At 32.7% G+C, this 19,060-nt stretch overlaps 2 protein-coding genes and 1 pseudogene across 3 annotated transcripts; 2 read left to right on the plus strand and 1 right to left on the minus strand.

Annotated features, from left to right (window-relative positions):
- LOC125847082 (disease resistance protein RUN1-like) overlaps positions 1–1,903 on the plus strand; it is an 8,180-nt pseudogene extending 6,277 nt beyond the window's left edge.
- Positions 1,904–2,051: 148 nt separating this feature from the next.
- LOC125847617 (uncharacterized) lies at positions 2,052–3,370 on the plus strand. The gene is made up of 2 exons (XM_049527258.1): positions 2,052–2,370; positions 2,543–3,370. The coding sequence occupies exons 1-2, from the start codon at positions 2,230–2,232 to the stop codon at positions 3,254–3,256; spliced, it is 855 nt and encodes a 284-aa protein (XP_049383215.1). The 5' UTR covers positions 2,052–2,229; the 3' UTR covers positions 3,257–3,370.
- A 640-nt stretch (positions 3,371–4,010) lies between these two features.
- LOC125847611 (protein DETOXIFICATION 40-like) lies at positions 4,011–12,970 on the minus strand. Of its 2 annotated transcripts, none has more exons than XM_049527251.1 (7): positions 12,626–12,970; positions 11,264–11,895; positions 10,753–10,809; positions 8,065–8,303; positions 6,162–6,280; positions 5,650–5,736; positions 4,011–4,232 (listed from the first exon to the last, which is right to left on the minus strand). In XM_049527251.1, exons 1-7 carry the CDS (start codon positions 12,932–12,934, stop codon positions 4,164–4,166), a joined length of 1,512 nt encoding a protein of 503 aa, XP_049383208.1. In that variant the 5' UTR covers positions 12,935–12,970; the 3' UTR covers positions 4,011–4,163. The 2 variants fall into 2 exon arrangements, with proteins under 2 accessions (XP_049383208.1, XP_049383207.1); XM_049527250.1 differs by lacking the exon at positions 6,162–6,280 and adding an exon at positions 6,980–7,098.
- Between the last annotated feature and the right edge of the window lie 6,090 nt (positions 12,971–19,060).

A 19,060-nucleotide genomic window follows, 5' to 3' on the forward strand; every position in this document is an offset into this window, starting at 1 on the left:
CAACTCCCCACATACAACAACCACAACAACATTACCCCAGGTTGGATTCGGGGAGGGTAGAGTGTACGCAAAGCTCATCTCTACCTCGTGGAGGTAGAGAGCCTTTTTCCGGAGGACCTAGGCTCGAGTACAACAAATAAAAGTATGTATGAAAAGGAAAAATAATAGTGAAGGAAACATAGCAACTAATTAAAGGAAACAGTTACATCAACGAAATAGTCCAATAACCGAAAACATTACTAACTTCAGTGAAAACAGATATAGTAAACCAAAGCTTGAGTAAATACTCATTGGTAGAGTAGCCAAATCAATACACATATCTTTGTGTATGTTTCAGAAGAAAGTATAAAAATTCATAATTATCAGGCATAGTTACTCTATTTATCAAACCTACCACATATATATGACTTTTAACTTGATATTATCCAGCTAACCAAGATTTATGTTTTTGTTTGTTCCACTTTGATCTTCATTGTAGGACTGATCAGTTGAGATTATAGAGAAACTTGTGAAAGTTACTGAGAATAAAGTAAACCGTTCAATCCTCAGTGTTGCTCCTTACCTAATTGGTATGAATTTTTGGGTTAACGATATTTGCTTGTGGTTGCAACATAAAGCAGACGATGTTGGTATTTGGGGCATTTGTGGTATGGGTGGTATAGGGAAGACAACAATCGCCAAATATATATGCATTTAACTCTAACTTTGAAAGAAGCAGCTTCCTCTACAATGTTAGAGATTTTTCCGAGTCTACCAATGGACTAGTTTATCTGCAGAAACAATTTATGTCTGATATTCTTGATGGGAGGAAGATTGACATTCAGAGTGTTGAAGATGGAATCAATCAGATCAAAAGTGATGTTTATAGTAAGTGGGTTCTCGTTGTGCTGGATGATGTTGATGAAGTGGACTGCTATCATAGGAATGCGAGATTGCTTTTATTCAGGTAGTAAAATTATAGTGATCACAACTCGGCACATAGAGTTACTAAGGGCTTGTAAAATTGAATTGATTGATCATGTTCAGAAACTGAACATACGCGAATCAGTTGAACTATTTAGTTGGTATGCATTCGGACAAGACCATCCAGTTGAGAATTACACCAAGTTCTTGACAAGGATTATAGAATACTGTATTGGATGCATGTCCTCTAGCTTTACAAGTTTTGGGTTCTTCTCTCTCTGGTAAAAGCTTAGATGTATGGGAAAGTACACTGAAGAAACTAGAGGTAATTCCTAATAGTCAATTATCCAAGAAACTGCAAATTAGTTTTGAGTTTATACAAGATGATCATGACAAAAGCCTATTCCTTGACATTGCCTGTTTCTTTCTTGGAAAGAATGTAGACCATATTGTCACTATACTTGATGCATGTGGATATTATTCAATGGTTGGGATTCAGAATCTCCAAGATAGATTCTTGTTGATAATTGATGAATATGGAAAACTGAGGATGCATCCATTAGTTAGAGATATGGGACGAGAAATTATACGCCAAGAATCACCTAAGCATCCCGAAAGACGGAGTAGATTGTGGCATTTCAAGGACTCATTTAAAGTTCTGAGAGAAAAAAATGTAAGATCATTATTTTTGCTGTTACATTTACTTTCGCAAATATAGTTTTATGTTCTATCTTTCACTAATGAGTAATCTTTTCATCAGGGTTCAGATATGATTCAAGGCCTGAACCTTAGGTCTTGTGCACACAAAGATAAGCCACCAAGATTCTTCTATCATCCAACAGCAAAAGAGTACTTGCAGGAATGTGCCTACTTAATAAGGAAAACAAGGCTGTCACACCAAAATGATCAATCAAGGCAACCACAGCCTCGTAAAGTTCGCCTTTATGGTTCCTCAATAGAATCAAATGGCAAATCAAAGAAGGTGGACAGCGTTAATTAACACTGATGCATTTTTTGGTATGGACAAATTAAGACTGCTGCAACTTGACAATTTAGCGGTTAAAGGAAATTACAAGGAGTTCCCAAAGTCATTGAGGTGGTTGTGTTGGCACAAATTTCCATAGCATCAAGGGGCTTACCAGTCTCCAGGTACTTGAGTTAGATAAATGCGAAGAACTTAAATATCTTCCAGAGATCCCAGCCAGTGTGACAACCTTGAGTATACATGGATGCAGATCACTCGAGCGGTTATCAAATTTACCAAACATATTGACAACATTGGATTTTCTTGCATTACGTTGCAACAAACTAATTGAGGTTCAGGAAATGTTCCAGCTAAAATGCATTTCTTTATTTGATGATGACTTAATCAGCGTTCTGGGTTTACCCAACTTGACGTTCTTGAGTGACACTAAGGCGGATCTCTACAACAACCTGACTCTTTCAAGGTGGAAAGGTCCTATACAGGTATACTCTCCTACTAGTCCCCATTTATATGTGGCAACTAGGAAATGTTTTGCACCAGGCTGCCCTTTTTTAACTAGGAAACTTTTTGGTTTAGAAACATGAGTTTCTTGCTCCTATCACACTAATAGGGGAAGCAAGATATAACTGATGTATATTTGTGAATAATATGCAGGGCCTCTATGAATTTGGCATATTCAGTACTTCTGTCCATGGAAGTGAGGTTCCAGACTGGTTAAGCTACAATGCTAAAGGGTCGTCCTCAATCAGTTTTGATGTGCCTAATCATGACATTCAGGGTTTAAACTTATATGTTATCTATGGAAATGCCAGCATATCTTATTGTACAAGGAGAAATAAATTTTGGAATGAGTTTCATGTTAGAGTGGCAAATATGACCAAGGATCTGAGATGGACATACAGTCCAATCATTCATGGTGTTCCAGATATTGATGAAGATATCAAATGGCAATGCTATTGGGAAATAGGAGATCACTTGGATCCTGGAGACTCTATGAGCATTTCAGTTACTCTATATTCTGGTGTTCGGTTGAAGGAATTTGGCGTCCACATTGTGTATAAGCAAAATGAGAACAATTTGAGATGTAAAGCATCATCTCCTCCTGCACACCATCTCATTAATGGGGTGGATAACTCTGCATATCAGGTTCAAGGCTCCTACTTCCTCTGTCATCATGACTTTGATATTCAGCAAAATTATTTCACTTATGGGTGGAATTCAACGGGCTGGTATGACTTCTTCTTTGGTGATAATTCTGAAGATATTCCGGAGGAAATGGTTCCCCATCACATTGCAGATATGACCAGCGAGAATGTCTATGGACTTGTATCTGGAGTGGAGGATGATAAAACATGGCAATTGCCATGATGCTGGATTGCTGGTGTGGAGCGCTAAGGTTTTCTAAATCATGATATGATCCAGTACCATTCATTATTTTTATGCAAAAGGGAAGAGGTGAAAATTTAGATAGTCAACCAGTTGAGGCTACTAACTATGATTTCCTGCCATTCATTAGATTGTCAATATGAAACTATGAAAGAGTGCAGGTTTCCAAAAGTTCCATGGCTTTCTCCATAGGCTTCATTATACCATCTCTGTAAAATACTAATATGCTTGTTGCTTACTTAAAGGGACTAATCTAATGTAGTTTGTCCCTTGCAAGTCTTCTTTAAAAGTTTCTTTGACGAAAGAAGGCGGGCAGGGCAATCATAAAACAAAATCTTGAGTCTTGCCCTTCCTTGCACGAGAATTTCTATCCTCCATTTTCATCCTGCTTAAATTGGCATAGCAGGATTTTTAGAGTAACCCTCATCTGTTTTCTCCACTGAGGAAAATAATACACACTGAATTAATTAGGGTCGTGTAACACCTTTCTGTTTTGGGTCAACTTCAAATCACCATATCTTTTACAAAATAAAGAGTTAGGTGGCCCATGAGGTATCAAATCGAAGGTCCTCTTTCCAACACCGCCAAATTTGCTGAATTCCAAGCTCCGAGTAAAAAGTTATGGTTATTTGAGTAAATCGAAGGTCTTCTTCTCTTTATATTATGAGCTTATATTTTATAACATGATTAATAGTTATTGTGGTACCGTCCCTTTTACTTTTACTTTTAAAATTATAATCCAAAATAACTTTATATTAATTCATATTGATAAATATTAAGCTCGTGCTCGCCCATGTAATTATCATCTCTAGTTGATGAAACAAGAACCAAAAGGTACTAATAAGTCAACTATTACATATGCATTAATCCCTATTGATTAATATAATTCTCAATCATTGAACAATGGTTTTTTAATATTGTTTTGCCACATATTTAATCGACTCTTTGCCTGCTCCACCTGAGAAATAATAGGAACATGTTAGTCAACAATCAAGATGTCCGTTTTCAAACTTACCTAAACTATTTAGCCAAAAGCAAAATACAACAAGAATTAAGAAGGCTTGGTAATTTATATACTTTAAATTCATATTCAGGTTACACTATGTTTGGATCATTGTTATCCATTGTATTGTATTGTATCGTTATCATAACTACAATGTTTGTTTTGATTGTTACTTAAAATGTATTGTATTGTTAAATTTCGTTGTTACGTAACAATGAAAACCCCAATTTTATGGAACAACCGATTTGGTATGTTCCCATTATTACTTAATTTCTTTTTCCAATTATATTCTTACATAATATTTCATAATACTATTTTACCATTTACCCTATGTTATTTAATTCTAGTCAAACCTCCTACCCTAGAATAAATAAGGATATTTTAGTAAATTTATAAATTACAATACAATACGATACAATCAAATCACACAATAAAAATGTGATTAAACAACAACAAACAATACAGTCTAGTCAAACATTGTATCTACCATACAGTACAATACAATAGAATACAATACATTACAGTACATTATGAAACAATGAATAACAATGATCCAAACAGAGTGTTAAAGTTTTATTCAAATGATATTCCATGATCGAAAATTAGCACTACTAGGTGTCGTTTGGACAAAAATATATTTTAGAAAAAAATTAAAATTAGTATTTGACCATATAATTTGTCATTATTTGGAAAATATATTTGGCAAACATTCCAAGTTTCCTAGTTTTAGAAAGAAAAACTAAAAATTGGGCCAAATTCTAGTATTTTGGCAATTTTAAAAAATTACCCCAAAATTTTATATTCTATAAGAACACCCATCATTTATAATTTTGGATTACATTTCAGTCCTAGTTTGTTGTATAAAATTTATACCGTTATATACCTGTTTTATGTCATTTTTATCTGAGTTTGCTCTTCGACAGCACTTCCAATTGCAAGTTGTAATAATAATGGTATTTTCCTTTTGTTTTCTTCCTCTCTTTTTTTCTCTTCAAATTCATATAAATTATGTTCGTTGTCATGACTTTTCACGGAATATTTCATTCTAAAATGATAATACAAACTTATGGATATTTTAAATAATTTTTAGAATTTATAGATATAAATCATATTTATTTTTTTAAAAGTTAAATATTTCTCCCAAAATCTATGATCAAACGCATGATGAAACTTCACCCAAAAATAACTTCCCAAAAATATTTGGAAAATTGTGGCCAATCGCTAGCTTAGTATAAGTTTTTGGAAATATTAGGTTTTAGAATATTTAATTTTTGAAAATCAGTTTAAAATGAACTCAAAAGATTTGAAAATATGTTTAAAAATCTTGGAAAAAGTTCAAAAAAAATAATGCAAAATTACTCAAACAACTTACCTCTTTCTCCCAATCGGTTCGAAAGGTGACCCACAATAATATGATAGTCTGCATAGCTGTTCCTCCTAACATTCCCAACCATATTCCCTTCACAATTAACCAAAACAATATTAACATCAGAATTGGCTATAACTATAATTTTAATAATTAAATTTGTTATAACTTTTTTTTTAAAAAAAAAACATATATACTGTATACAAATTATAAAAAGGTAAAGTAAATATTATACTCCCTCCGTCCCATTTTATGTGGCAACATTTGACCGGGCACGGAGTTTAAGAAATAAATGAAGACTTTGAAATGTTTACCAAATTGCCCTTTAAAAAGTAGACTTACTTTTCTCTCTCCTCATAAATGTATTGGAGTATTATTTTAAGATTAAGTGGGACCAACAAGGATAAAAAAGGAATTGTACCTTTAAATACTTTCCATATAAGGAAATGTGACATTCTTTTTGGGACTGACCAAAAAGGAAATGTTGCCACATAAAATGGGACGGAGGGAGTATATACCTTGGCTTCAAGGTTGAAATAAAATCCAAGAACAATACCCAATGGAATGCCAACAACGTAGTAACATCCAACGTTAACGTATGCCACAAATGCTTGCCATCCACATCCAACAGCAACCCCTTCAAATATTTTCATATATTAGTATTATTTTATTCCAATAATTGATGATGACAAATAGTAATATAGTACTATATTGTTAGGTTAGTCATGTATATCCCTTCACTAAAAAAGAAAACAAATCTATCCTTTATCATAATCTAATAAATTCATCAACTCTAATATAATTATAAATAGTTTAAACATGCAAAGAGTTCAGTCCAACAATTAACAAACATATCTTAAATGAACAAATTAAAGTCACATGCGTGAGTGAGTAAAACATACTCTGTCTACTTATCTTAAATAATAAAATTTGTCATAAAGTCCACAGAGCACATCTCGAGATTGATGTCATGATAAAGATTCAAAAAACATTCCAACTTTATTTCGTTGAAAATTGAAATCCCAAGACGAAATTAAATAAAGCTTGATTCCTCCTAAGAGGGGGTCATAGTCATACTTGAAATTTTTTTATTCCAAAGATCTTATGGATTTAACTGATAGTTATTTTTNGACCCACAATAATATGATAGTCTGCATAGCTGTTCCTCCTAACATCCCCAACCATATTCCCTTCACAATTAACCAAAACAATATTAACATCAGGATTGGCTATAACTATAATTTTAATAATTAAATGTGTTATAACTTTAAAAAAAAAAAAAAAACATTTATACTGTATACAAATTATAAAAAGGTAAAGTAAATATTATATATACCTTGGCTTCAAGGTTGAAATAAAATCCAAGAACAATACCCAATGGAATGCCAACAACGTAGTAACATCCAACGTTAACGTATGCCACAAATGCTTGCCATCCACATCCAACAGCAACCCCTTCAAATATTTTCATATATTAGTATTATTTTATTCCAAATATTGATGATGAGAAAATAGTAATATAGTACTTCCTCCGTCCCTATTTAGTTGTCCACTTTAGAAATGACACACATATTAAGGCAACAATGATTAGCATAGTGAAGTTACAATTTTGCCCTTATTAATTATGATTCCAAAATAAATTTATTCAAGATAACTAATCAATGTTGGGGGAAGTTTAAATTTTTAAGAAGTTTAAATGAGGGTATAATAGGAAAATTTTTTTTGTCCTTTCTTGATTTGTCAAAATAGACAAGTAAATAGGGACATCTAAAAGAGGAAATATGGACAAGTAAATAGGGACGGAGGGAGTATATTGTTAGGTTAGTCATGTATATCCCTTCACTAAAAAAACAAATCTATCCTTTATGATAATCTAATAAATTCATCAACTAATATAATTATAAATAATTTAAACATGCAAAGAGTTCAGTCCAACAATTAACAAACATATCTTAAGTGAACAAATTAAAGTCACATGCGTGAGTGAGTAAAACATACTCCGTCTACTTATCTTAAATAATAAAATTTGTCATAAAGTCCGCAGAGCACATCTCGAGATTGATGTGGTATAAAGATTCAGAAAACATTCCAACTTTATTTCTTTGAAAATTGAAATCCCAATTATTCATTTCCCAATGTATTTCTCAAAAACTTTAAATTGTATTATATTCAAGATTGATATATATAGTAAACTATTTATTGCTCCTTATGAGGTAATACTAGACTAGTAAAGATGGAATGAAAGTATTATATATCTAGAAAAAAGTTATATTTTTTCTTGATTTCATAAAAATATATAATTTTCTAAGATAATTCAGTAATAATCTGTTATTATCAAAAAATAAAAATCATAGTCTAGTAGATGTAGTAAATCTAAAGAGAGTAAAAGAATAAAAGTAGGAGAGAGAATATATATGATACCAGATAAAACAGGTTGAACACCATTGAGTATTAGAGATATTGCCAAGAGTGGGGCAAGATCTGAGGCTGCTTCAGCAATGACTTGTCCACCCGTGAAGGCATAACTCATGACATGGCGGAATAATAAAACCAAAATTGCAAACACAACAGAAATCACAAATGAACTCATTGTCACCACTACAACAGAAAATGCTGCTGATTTTGGATGTCCACCTCCCAACTCATTGCTCACTCGAACACTGCATGTATCGAGTTTAACTAACTTTTATATACCGATAGAAATGTTTAAATAATTACAACATTTATAAATATCTTAATGTAATTAATTAGGATTCTGCATCCTAATCCCAAATTATGTTGATCTCTGTAATTACTTCAAATCGAAGATTGGCAATCATGCAACACCAAACTTGCATTCATGTAAAGATTATTTTGTGATAGTCCAAGATTTTTTAAAATAATTTTAACTTGTGTATAGTGGCAAGTATTGTCCAAAATTATTTAAACAATTAAAATATTTATATAAAATAATTATAAGTTAATCTTTATAAGTGTGTTAATAGCGTAATAAAAATTATAACTAACATGATATATATATATGTGTGTAATATAACTAAAAGGGAAAAGGGTACGGAATATATCCGAACTTTGATCGAAATTGCTGTAACAATTCCAAACTTTGGGCAGGATCTATTACCCCTGCACTATTTAATAGTGTATTTTAAGGTATATATGTATCTACGTGAATAACTTACTATTTATAATGATGCAACATTTATGATTTGTCATTCTTTTGTGATTTTGTCACATATTTCGATGTAACCTATTTCTTCATATTTTAATTATTGGTTTGCTATCATTTTTTTTTTTTTTGGTCTTATCCCTTTCAAATATTGGTGTCCTTTTGATTGTGTGATTTCATCAAATCAATTCTACTGCCAAGAGATATTTTATTTTTCAATTGTCTTTTAATAGCCTTCTTTTTTTTTTTAACAAATAAACAAGTAAAAGGTTATTAACAGAATACCATCTACCCCCTTATTAGTCCCATTTTACGTATCACACAATCTCTATTATTATTTAGAGAGTTTGAAATAAAAAGGCTTTGTCTACGATTTTATCATATGTTTTTATCAAATATTTTAAATTATCAATTTTATTATTGTGCTTTTTAAACTTTTTATATATTGTTACTAAATATTTCAAATTGTTAATTATTTAAGTTGAACAAAATTTTGATCTTAAAGGTTTGTTCATAAAGCAAGTAGGGGTCAAAAGTTCAAGACCGTCTATTTCTAAGATTATTGGGTATAATACTACTGAATACTNTTTACCAAATTGTCCTTTAAAAAGTAGACTTACTTTTCTCTCTCCTCATAAATGTATTGGAGTATTATTTTAAGATTAAGTGGGACCAACAAGGGTAAAAAAGGAATTGTACCTTTAAATACTTTCCATATAAGGAAATGTGACATTCTTTTTGGGACTGACCAAAAAGGAAATGTTGCCACATAAAATGGGACGGAGAGAGTATTTATAATGATACAACATTTATGATTTGTTATTCTTTTGTGATTTTGTCACATATTTCGATGTAACCTACTTCTTCATATTTTAATTATTGGTTTTGCTATCATTTTTTTTTGGTCTTATCCCTTTCAAATATTGTACTTTGATTGTGCGATTTCTTGGATGATGCATCAAATCAATTCAACTGCCAAGAGATATTTTATTTTTCAATTGTCTTTTAATAGTTATTTTTTTTAACAAATAAACAAGTAAAAGGCAATTAACAGAAAACCATCTACCCCCTTATTAGTCCCATTTTACGTATATGACACAATCTCTATTATTATTTAGAGAGTTTGAAATAAAAAGGCATTGTCTACGATTTTATCATATGTTTTTATTAAATATTTTAAATTATCAATTTTATTATTGTGCTTTTTAAATTTTTTTATATATTGTTACTAAATATTTCAAATTGTTAATTATTTAAGTTGAACAAATTTGAATTTTGATCTTAAAGGTTTGTTCATAAAGCAAGTAGGGGTCAAAAGTTCAAGACAGTCTATTTCTAAGGTTATTGGGCATAATACTACTGAATACTTCCTTTGTTTCAATTTCAAGCTTTTAAGTTCCTTTTTTAGTTTGTTTCGAAAAATATATCACTATATATGTTTGATAACTTTCATATTATACTAACATCTTTAATCTAGGACAACAGAATTTAGAAGTCCATATAAAAGAAAATAAGTCTCCTCAATTCTTCATTTAACTATGAAATTTAAGTCACTATCACCCATCCTTTTAAATAAATGACATAATTATAAGGAGATACTTTCGAAAAAACACAAAAATGCTTCAAAAGCTAGTATTCCTCATTTACCAGACACCAACACCAGTCACTAGGTCTTTTTAGTATGAATATTGTTAGTTTTAGTAAATTATATGTAAGAACAAAAATATAACTAATTAAAATAACCTATCAAGATTAGTCAAACAACAAATTGACAATTTGGCATGACATATCCTTTCTAAGAACTATACCATTATATACCCCTAATGTGGTCCAAACTTTTGACAACACAAGAAACAATTCCTAGCACATTTATTTATATTATATCATGGTAAAAATGAAGAATATATAATATCAAGTAAATATTCAGTAATTAATTAATCACTAACCTTGCTGCTGCATTGAACCCAACGGATATCATGAACACCCACCCTAGAATTGTCGTACTGCATCACAAATTAATAATTATCATTATATCAAGAAAAAGTTCAAGAAATTAGAAATATATAATTAAACAATTTACTACTCCCTCTAGTCCATATTAACTGAATTGTCGGAGTATGACATATACCTTTTAAAAAATATATATTTAAGTACACAAATTAAAGACTGGTTTTCACTATTACTTTTTGATTATTTTCAAATTAGTCTCCTAGAAAACATAAATTAATTAAAAAGAAAGGACCTCATTAAATGAAGGGTAAATATCGAAAAAATAATTTTTTAAAACTTTGAAAATTCACTTATTTTGAACGGTGAAAACAGTCTCAAAATGCTAAGACTAGTTTCCACTATTACCCTTTTGATTTTTTTCAAACTAGTCTCCTGAAAAACAGTCTCAACAATTCACGTAATATAGACGAGAGAGAGTAATGAATTTGCTAAGTAGACATATTTTACCAAACAGCAAGAGAGTCCAATGCCACTTCAGGATTTGGAAGCAAACCAGCAATTAAAATCAAAATCTGAAAATACCAAGTCTCTAGACATAACATAATAGCTGAAGCAAGTGACAACTTGAAAAAATCCCACAATCCATAAAATGCTTGCATGCTAAATCCACTCCATGTTTTCTTACATCTATCAGTCCACAAAATATACACAAATTGTGCAATCACAACTATCCACCATGAAATACTCAAAACCAAAGCTCCACCAAATAATCCCCAATTAAATACGTAAAGCACTAGCCACGTTAAAGAAAGGTGAAAAATTAATGTAACGGCAGCAATATATGCACTAGGGTTAACAATACTTTGAGCTTGTAAGAATTTTTGGATAGGGAAGTTGGCTGCATAAGCAAATATTTGTGGAATTAAACCATAGACAAATAGTGCTGCTGCTGATGCTACTTTCTTGGATTGGCCTAGTAAAATCAAGATTGGCTTAGAAAATAAGTATGCCACCATTAGTGGTATTCCTGTTAACATAAGAAGTATGGTTGATCTTTGGAGATATATTCCTAGCATTTCATACTTGTGACCTCCATATGCTTGACCACATAATGTCTCCACTGCACTTCCCATTCCTAGCTGCTCCAATATATATATAATTTGTTGTAAGTATATATACAATTACTTATAAAGGTGCAATCTATACTATAATCATTTTCATCCCAATATATGCAGGCAGCGGAGTCAGAATTTGAAGTTTATAAGTTTGAAATTCTGATTTTCTAAAGTTATTGAATTTTCCATTTAATTTCTTACTACAAATTCAGGATTTGAACCTATAATCAACACACTGGCTCCACACCTGAATGTATGCGACACATTTTTTTAGTAGATTGCAAAATGAATGTCATATTCTTATATTTGAAATAACTTAACTTTAAAATTCTGTTTTATATACTCCCTCAGTTTATTTTTACTTGGTCACTATTTGACTTGACACACCCATTAAGAAAACAATTATTGATATAGGTATTTTACCAAACTAGCCCTATTAGGTCTTGGAAAATGATTTGGAGAATAGATATTTAATGCTAAGGGTAAAACATAGAAATAAATAATTGTCTTTTCTTAATATGTCAAAAGTGATAAGTAAAAATGAAAATTTATTTTAGGAATAAGTGACAAGTAAAAGTAAACTGAAAAAAATGTCTAAGATTTGTTCAAATCACAAACTTCAAAAGTTGTTTTTTCCTTTCTTATATTTCGTGCCTAATCAAACGATGTCAGATAAATTAGGGGCGAATAAAAGGGAGTATTACTAATAAATCTTGAGGTTGTAAAACAATATATAAAGGTGAAACAAAATTACCATGACACCATAGGCCAAAAGTTGAATGCCACTATTACCAAGGGAAGCAGCAGCAAGTTCAAGATTTCCAAGATGGCCACAGAAAATTTGTGTAGACATGGAAGTAACATTGTTAAGCAAGTAAACAATGATGGAAGGAGCTGCTAGACGGAACAGATTTCTCAACTCTATTACTGAAGCTCTTCTAAAACGCTGAATACGTGATAAGCTTGTGTCTGATAGGATTTCTTCAAGTTCAGAGCTAATTTGCTCCGCCGCCGCCGCCAATAGTGGTTCTTCTGATTCTAACAAAGGTTCATTTGGCTCCATGTTTCAGTAGGAAGTTTTTGTCAAAAATGTTAAGATAGGTTTTATGAAAGAAGGAAGAATTGGTTTTTGATTTTTATAGAGCAAGTTGAAGTGAAAGCATGATGTAAGCACATGAGTGGAATTGATGCTACTCCGTCGATTCATTTTTACTTGTTCAGTATTGACTTGTCAAACATTTTAAAAAACAATAAATAAAAACAATAAATAAAATGAAGATTTATTATATTACCTTTTTGAATATTAGTTTAAAAAATAATAATAATAATAAATTATCTTTTAATTTTCTAGACAAAACATATAAAAGTAAATATTTACGGAGGGAGAATTATTTTAATGTCCTACTTATTATGTTGAATATTTTATAATGGGAATTTAAATAGGGAGCTTCCAAACATATAGATACTACCAAAATACTACTATAACAATGTCATGTCAATTTGCGGCCTAATGGTGAGTGTGTGCACTTACCATAGAGAGGCAGTGAGAATAACAGCTACATTAATTTAAGTAATAAATTTGCACATTCACCTGGACCGTCTGTTTGTCGAAACAACACATTACACATGCATGTATCTCTTGAGAGCCTTCTTTTGGGACTAAATTCAATTAAATCTCCATATACACACACGAGAATTATTAGGTGTTTATACATTTAAAAAAAAAATTAATCTTCACCTTCATTAATCATTGATTATATATTAATGTGCAAAAAGTTACAACACTAACTTATGGAATAATATACATGATCATTGAGATGAGGCTAGTATATAGATGCCTAATCCAACAAAAAAATGGTCTTATTAGTGTAGAAGAAAAGCTTAGCCAATCAAATAAGAGGAGGCGCACGTTAGGTCGGATTCGTCATTCTCCCGGCCAGTGGCGGATCCAGGATTTAGAGTCTGTGGGTGCGAAATAGACTTATCGATTAAATTAATTTTATATTTGATTAAATTATTTGTCTTTTCGATATATATCATAAATCAATCAATAAAATGTAAATAATAAGATATTACACTTTTATTGAGTATTTAATCAAATAAAAGAAAAGTCAAAGGAGTAATAATGTAATTAATTTAATTTAAGTCAATAACAATTATAAAAAAATAAAAATAAAAATTGTGCCAGTGCTTGGAGCCTTTTCTTTTTTCTTAAAAAACGTCTGCATCAAATTTCTCAAAAAAATAGGTACAAATGGGATTTGAACCCGTAACATCAGCTTTCTAAAGTTGCCCTCCTACCATGGCACCACAAGACAATTTTGTTCTGTGGGTGGCACGCTTTATATTTATATAAATATTATATATATATATACCTATGTATATATAGAGTTTCCGTAGAAGTTCGGGGGTGGCGTGGCACCCCCAAACCTCTGCATAGATCCGCCACTGCTCCCGGCGCACTATAGCAAGGTTGCGATTGTGGCCGGATTTAACCATGAGCCGGCACCGATTAACCGCCTTACTTTCCAACAATGTTACCCCGGCGACGGGTATACCAAGAAGACTTTAACCTACAACTTTTGGAAGCTACTTACCACCAGGGTTTCATTCGATACCGGTGATGCGTTGATTACACTTCTCAGATGCAGACACTTCAAATGATCAACCCACGTCGTTAGTAAACCCTGCAAAGGAGAATCGTCGAATTGGTAAGGCTCTGACTTATAAACCGTCATATCTGAAAAATGACATTTCTACCGTCAAAATTGAGTAAGAAGATATCAGAGAACATGCCAAAACTTAGGATCCAGCTCTTATAGGATATTTGTTGGGCGATTCCCCTACAGAACAACTACTGAAAAAAATTGCTAAAAGGGTATGGGGCTTTGTCAAAACTCCGAAGAGGCTAATTCATGACGAAGGATACTTTATTTTTAAGTTCTACACAAACAAGGATAAGGAGGAAGTTCTAAAATATGGACCTTACTACTTTAATAATAGACCAGTGATCCTTAAGTAATGGGAGATTGATTTTGACTTTGCTCAGAAGAAGTTGAGCTTAATTCCAATATGGGTGATGTTTCCTGGCTCACCTGTTGGGTATTGGCCAACTAAGGCTTTGACTAAAGTAGCTAGTGCAGTAGAAATACCTTTGCACACTGATAATGTGACTGCAAATGCTGACAAAATCTCATATGCACGAGTTTTAATAGAGGTTGATTTCTCTCAACCCTTGATTGAGTTGGTGTAGTTGGAGACTTTTTCTGGACCATGGGAGCATTGATGGACTATGACTGGAGGCCAAAGTACTATTATGAATGTCTCGAATTTGGGCATACAGATGATGAGAATTGGTACCAAAAGGAGCAGAAGGCAGATGTTGCAGTTGTAAGGAATGAACCAGAGATTAAAGCCAGAAAAAATCCAGTAAGGTACACGAAACCAACAATGAAGACATGGAGGGAAATAAAAGATAATAAACTCATTCCAGTACCTAATAGCAATACTATGAGCATTGAGATAATTGTGGAGAAACTGAAACTCACAGGTTCTGGGAAGAAGCAACTGAACATAGAAGTAGAGGAAGTGCCAACTCTAGAACCTAGAAGAGAACAAGCTAACACAGAGTTTGTTGTGTTGAATCAAAGGAGTGTAAACAAAAGATGATTGGACATGATAGTGCTGGAAAGTTCATGTCATTCAGCCCACCATGATTATTGCAACTTGGAACATTAGGGACCTCAATTAAGCCCAAAAACAGAAGAAGATTAAGCTCCTTCTGGCCGTGAGGAAGATTGATATTTTTGGATGTNGAGATAACTGTGGAGAAACTGAAACTCACAGGTTCTGGGAAGAAGCAACTGAACATAGAAGTAGATGAAGTGCCAACTCTAGAACCTAGAAGAGAACAAGCTAACACAGAGTTTGTTGTGTTGAATCAAAGGAGTGGTAAATAAAAGATGATTGAACATGATAGTGCTAGAAAGTTCATGTCATTCAGCCCACCATGATTATTGCAACTTGGAACATTATGGGCCTCAATTAATCCCATAAACAGAAGAAGATTAAGCTCCTTCTGGCCAGGAGGAAGATTGATATTTTTGGATGTCTGGAAACAAGAGTAAAGGAACCTCGTGCTCAAAAAATTATGCAGACCATGGCAAAGGGTTGAAAATCTTACTTTAATTATTCAGCCACACCAAATGATAGAATCTGGTTATTGTGGAGAAACAACATAAATATGACTATCATTGACTGCCAAGATCAGTATATTCATTGTAGTGTAGAGGATTCGAGCAACTAAACTATTCTCTATCTCACTATTGTTTATACTATGAATGATAATCAATATAAGGACAGGTTATGGAATGCACTGACTAAGATTGACTTACAATAGAACTATCATTTGTTACTGAGAGGGGGCTTAAATAGTGTCCTAGTACATGAGATAGAGTGGGCTCGATGGTTACAATTGTTGAGGTGAAGGGGTTCAAAGGCTTGTTAGATACCATGCAATCGTCCCCCTTAAGAAGTATTGGTTGACACTATACCTGGTGCAAGGAACAAATGTTTTGGGAGAAAAGTTTATAGCAAGATAGACTGGGCACTTGGAAACTAAAACTGGATACAAAAGTTTGGACATGTGGAGGCTGACTTTTTGAATTCTATAGTATCAGGCCACTCACCTATTCTCATTAGATGTTGTCCTTAACTAAATTTGCACCCTAGGTCATTTAGAGTTTATATGAATGTTATGAAGCACACTCAATTTCATCAAATCATGAAGTAGGCCTAGACAAGTGTTCACATAGAGTTGCCTTTGCAGAGAGTATGAGCTAAATTGAAAACATTGAAGAGCATGTTGCGCAAGATAAATGATTATATGGCTTGTTATAAACAAAGTCTGACTCTAGCTAGGGAGAATTTCAAATTTGTCCAAGGGAATATGAAAGGGCAAGTACTGGATTATAACATGTTGATTGAACAGGAGAAAAACTAATTATCGAGGTGGAGAAATGGAGCTCTATCGAGGAGCAGGTGCTTAGACAAGAATCTAGAGCAACTTGGATAGAGAGTGGTGATTATAATACCAAATACCTTCATACATAATGGAAAATTAGATCTAGCCATAATGATATTACTTCTGTGTATACAAAGTGCAATACTAAATTAACTGACCCCCTAGCTATTCATGAAATAGAGTTTATTAAGGTGTTTTCAAGCTTAATGAGGGATAGTGCTACAAAGTTACCATGTGTTAACTCAGAAGTGGTTAAGACAGGTCAGTGTCTCAACCTACAACAACAACACAAGATGATCAGATAATTAACTTATGAAGAAATTTATAAAGCTGTCAACAATCCCAGGGGTGGATGGGTTTCCTTTTGAATTTTCACTAGGAACTGGAGATAGTTAAGGAAGATGTGGTAGAGGGTATGCAATATTTCTTCAGAATAGGTGTTATGCACCCTGCAATTAACACTATTGTCATTACTTTGATATCAAAGTTGCCAACCCCTACCCATGTCAAAGATTATAGGTCTATAGCATGTTGTTCTGCAATGTATATACATCACCAAATCATCAGCAATGCATATGTGCACACTACCCAATTTACTACATCTGGGATGAAAGTTGAAATCTCCATTATGTGCAAGCATGTTTAGCTCCCCTCCTAAGTATTCCATTACGAAGACAAAGAGATAAGGAGACATGGTATCTCCTTGTCTCAATCTTTTTTTAGCCTTAAAAGGTGAATTCAAACCCCCATTAATTAGCAAGGAGTATGACACAGTAGACACACATGTCATAATCAAATGTATACATTTACCAGGAAATCCCATATCCACTAGTAGCTTTCTTAAAAAGCTCCAGTCTAAGGTGACATACGCCTTCCTTAGATCAACTTTTAAAACACATCTTGGGGAGACCCACTTTCTAGTGTAGCACTTAAAGATTTCATGGCTGAATAAATTTTTATCTATGATACTTCTTTCCTAAACAAAAGCAGATTAAGCTGGGCCCACTAAGTCAGCAATGATTGTATTCATTCTTCTAGTCAAGCCCTTAGATATAATCTTGTACAGTGGTGATGTCACGACCTAGGGGTACACCCTAGATGTAACATGATGTACAAGACCCTGAGATGCCTCATACAAGCCACTTAGCATATCATAACATAAGATAATAGAAAATGATGCGAAAATTTATAACATTTTTCCAATACGATCAAAGTCTATATAAAACAAAGCGGAAGTCTATAACACTTGTCTCAAACCATNCTTCCTTAGATCAACTTTTAAAACACATCTTGGGGAGACCCACTTTCTAGTGTAGCACTTAAAGATTTCATGGCTGAATAAAATTTTATCTATGATACTTCTTTCCTAAACAAAAGCAAATTAAGCTGGGCCCACTAAGTCAGCAATGATTGTATTCAATCTTCTAGTCAAGCCCTTAGATATAATCTTGTACAGGGGTCATGTCACGACCTAGGGGTACACCCTAGATGTAATATGGTGTACAAGACCCTGATATGCCTCATACAAGCTACTTAGCATATCATAACATAAGATAATAGAAAATGATGCGGAAATTTAAAACTTTTTTCCAATACGATCAAAGTCTATATAAAACGAAGCGGAAGTCTATAACACTTGTCTCAAACTATCTAAAACATGAATATTCTTGGGACACATCCCATACAATAGTTCTAACATAAAAGAAAGACAAAGGAAACTGGTGGTCAAATCCTCAAATGCTATGAGGACTCACCACATTTTCAATCCTTGCTCTACTGTGATCCTAGCCACGAGGATGGAAGCCAATATCGCTGGACCCTATATTTGGATTAGAAATGTAGGCAAGAGTATGCACTAGTACAAAGATGTACAAAATATGATGACTAACATAAACATTAACATAAGCATAATATAAGAATTAGTCAACATAAGACATATACCATAATCATAAGAGATAACAACATAGGTCATAAGCATATTCCATGCACATAAGTCATCATAACATAATAGAATACTTTATAAAGTAACCTCACAGCATACTTAACCAAGATATATCCTCCACTAGTCTTACTCATCAAAGTAGGCCACCTTAGGCCATCATCCAAGCTCATCATCTATCATTCTTATCTTTAGCTTACCTTTTTATAGACATGGGGATTCACATC

Source organism: Solanum stenotomum, chromosome 12, assembly GCF_019186545.1.
Source record: "Solanum stenotomum isolate F172 chromosome 12, ASM1918654v1, whole genome shotgun sequence".
NCBI classification, from domain to species: Eukaryota; Viridiplantae; Streptophyta; class Magnoliopsida; order Solanales; family Solanaceae; genus Solanum; species Solanum stenotomum.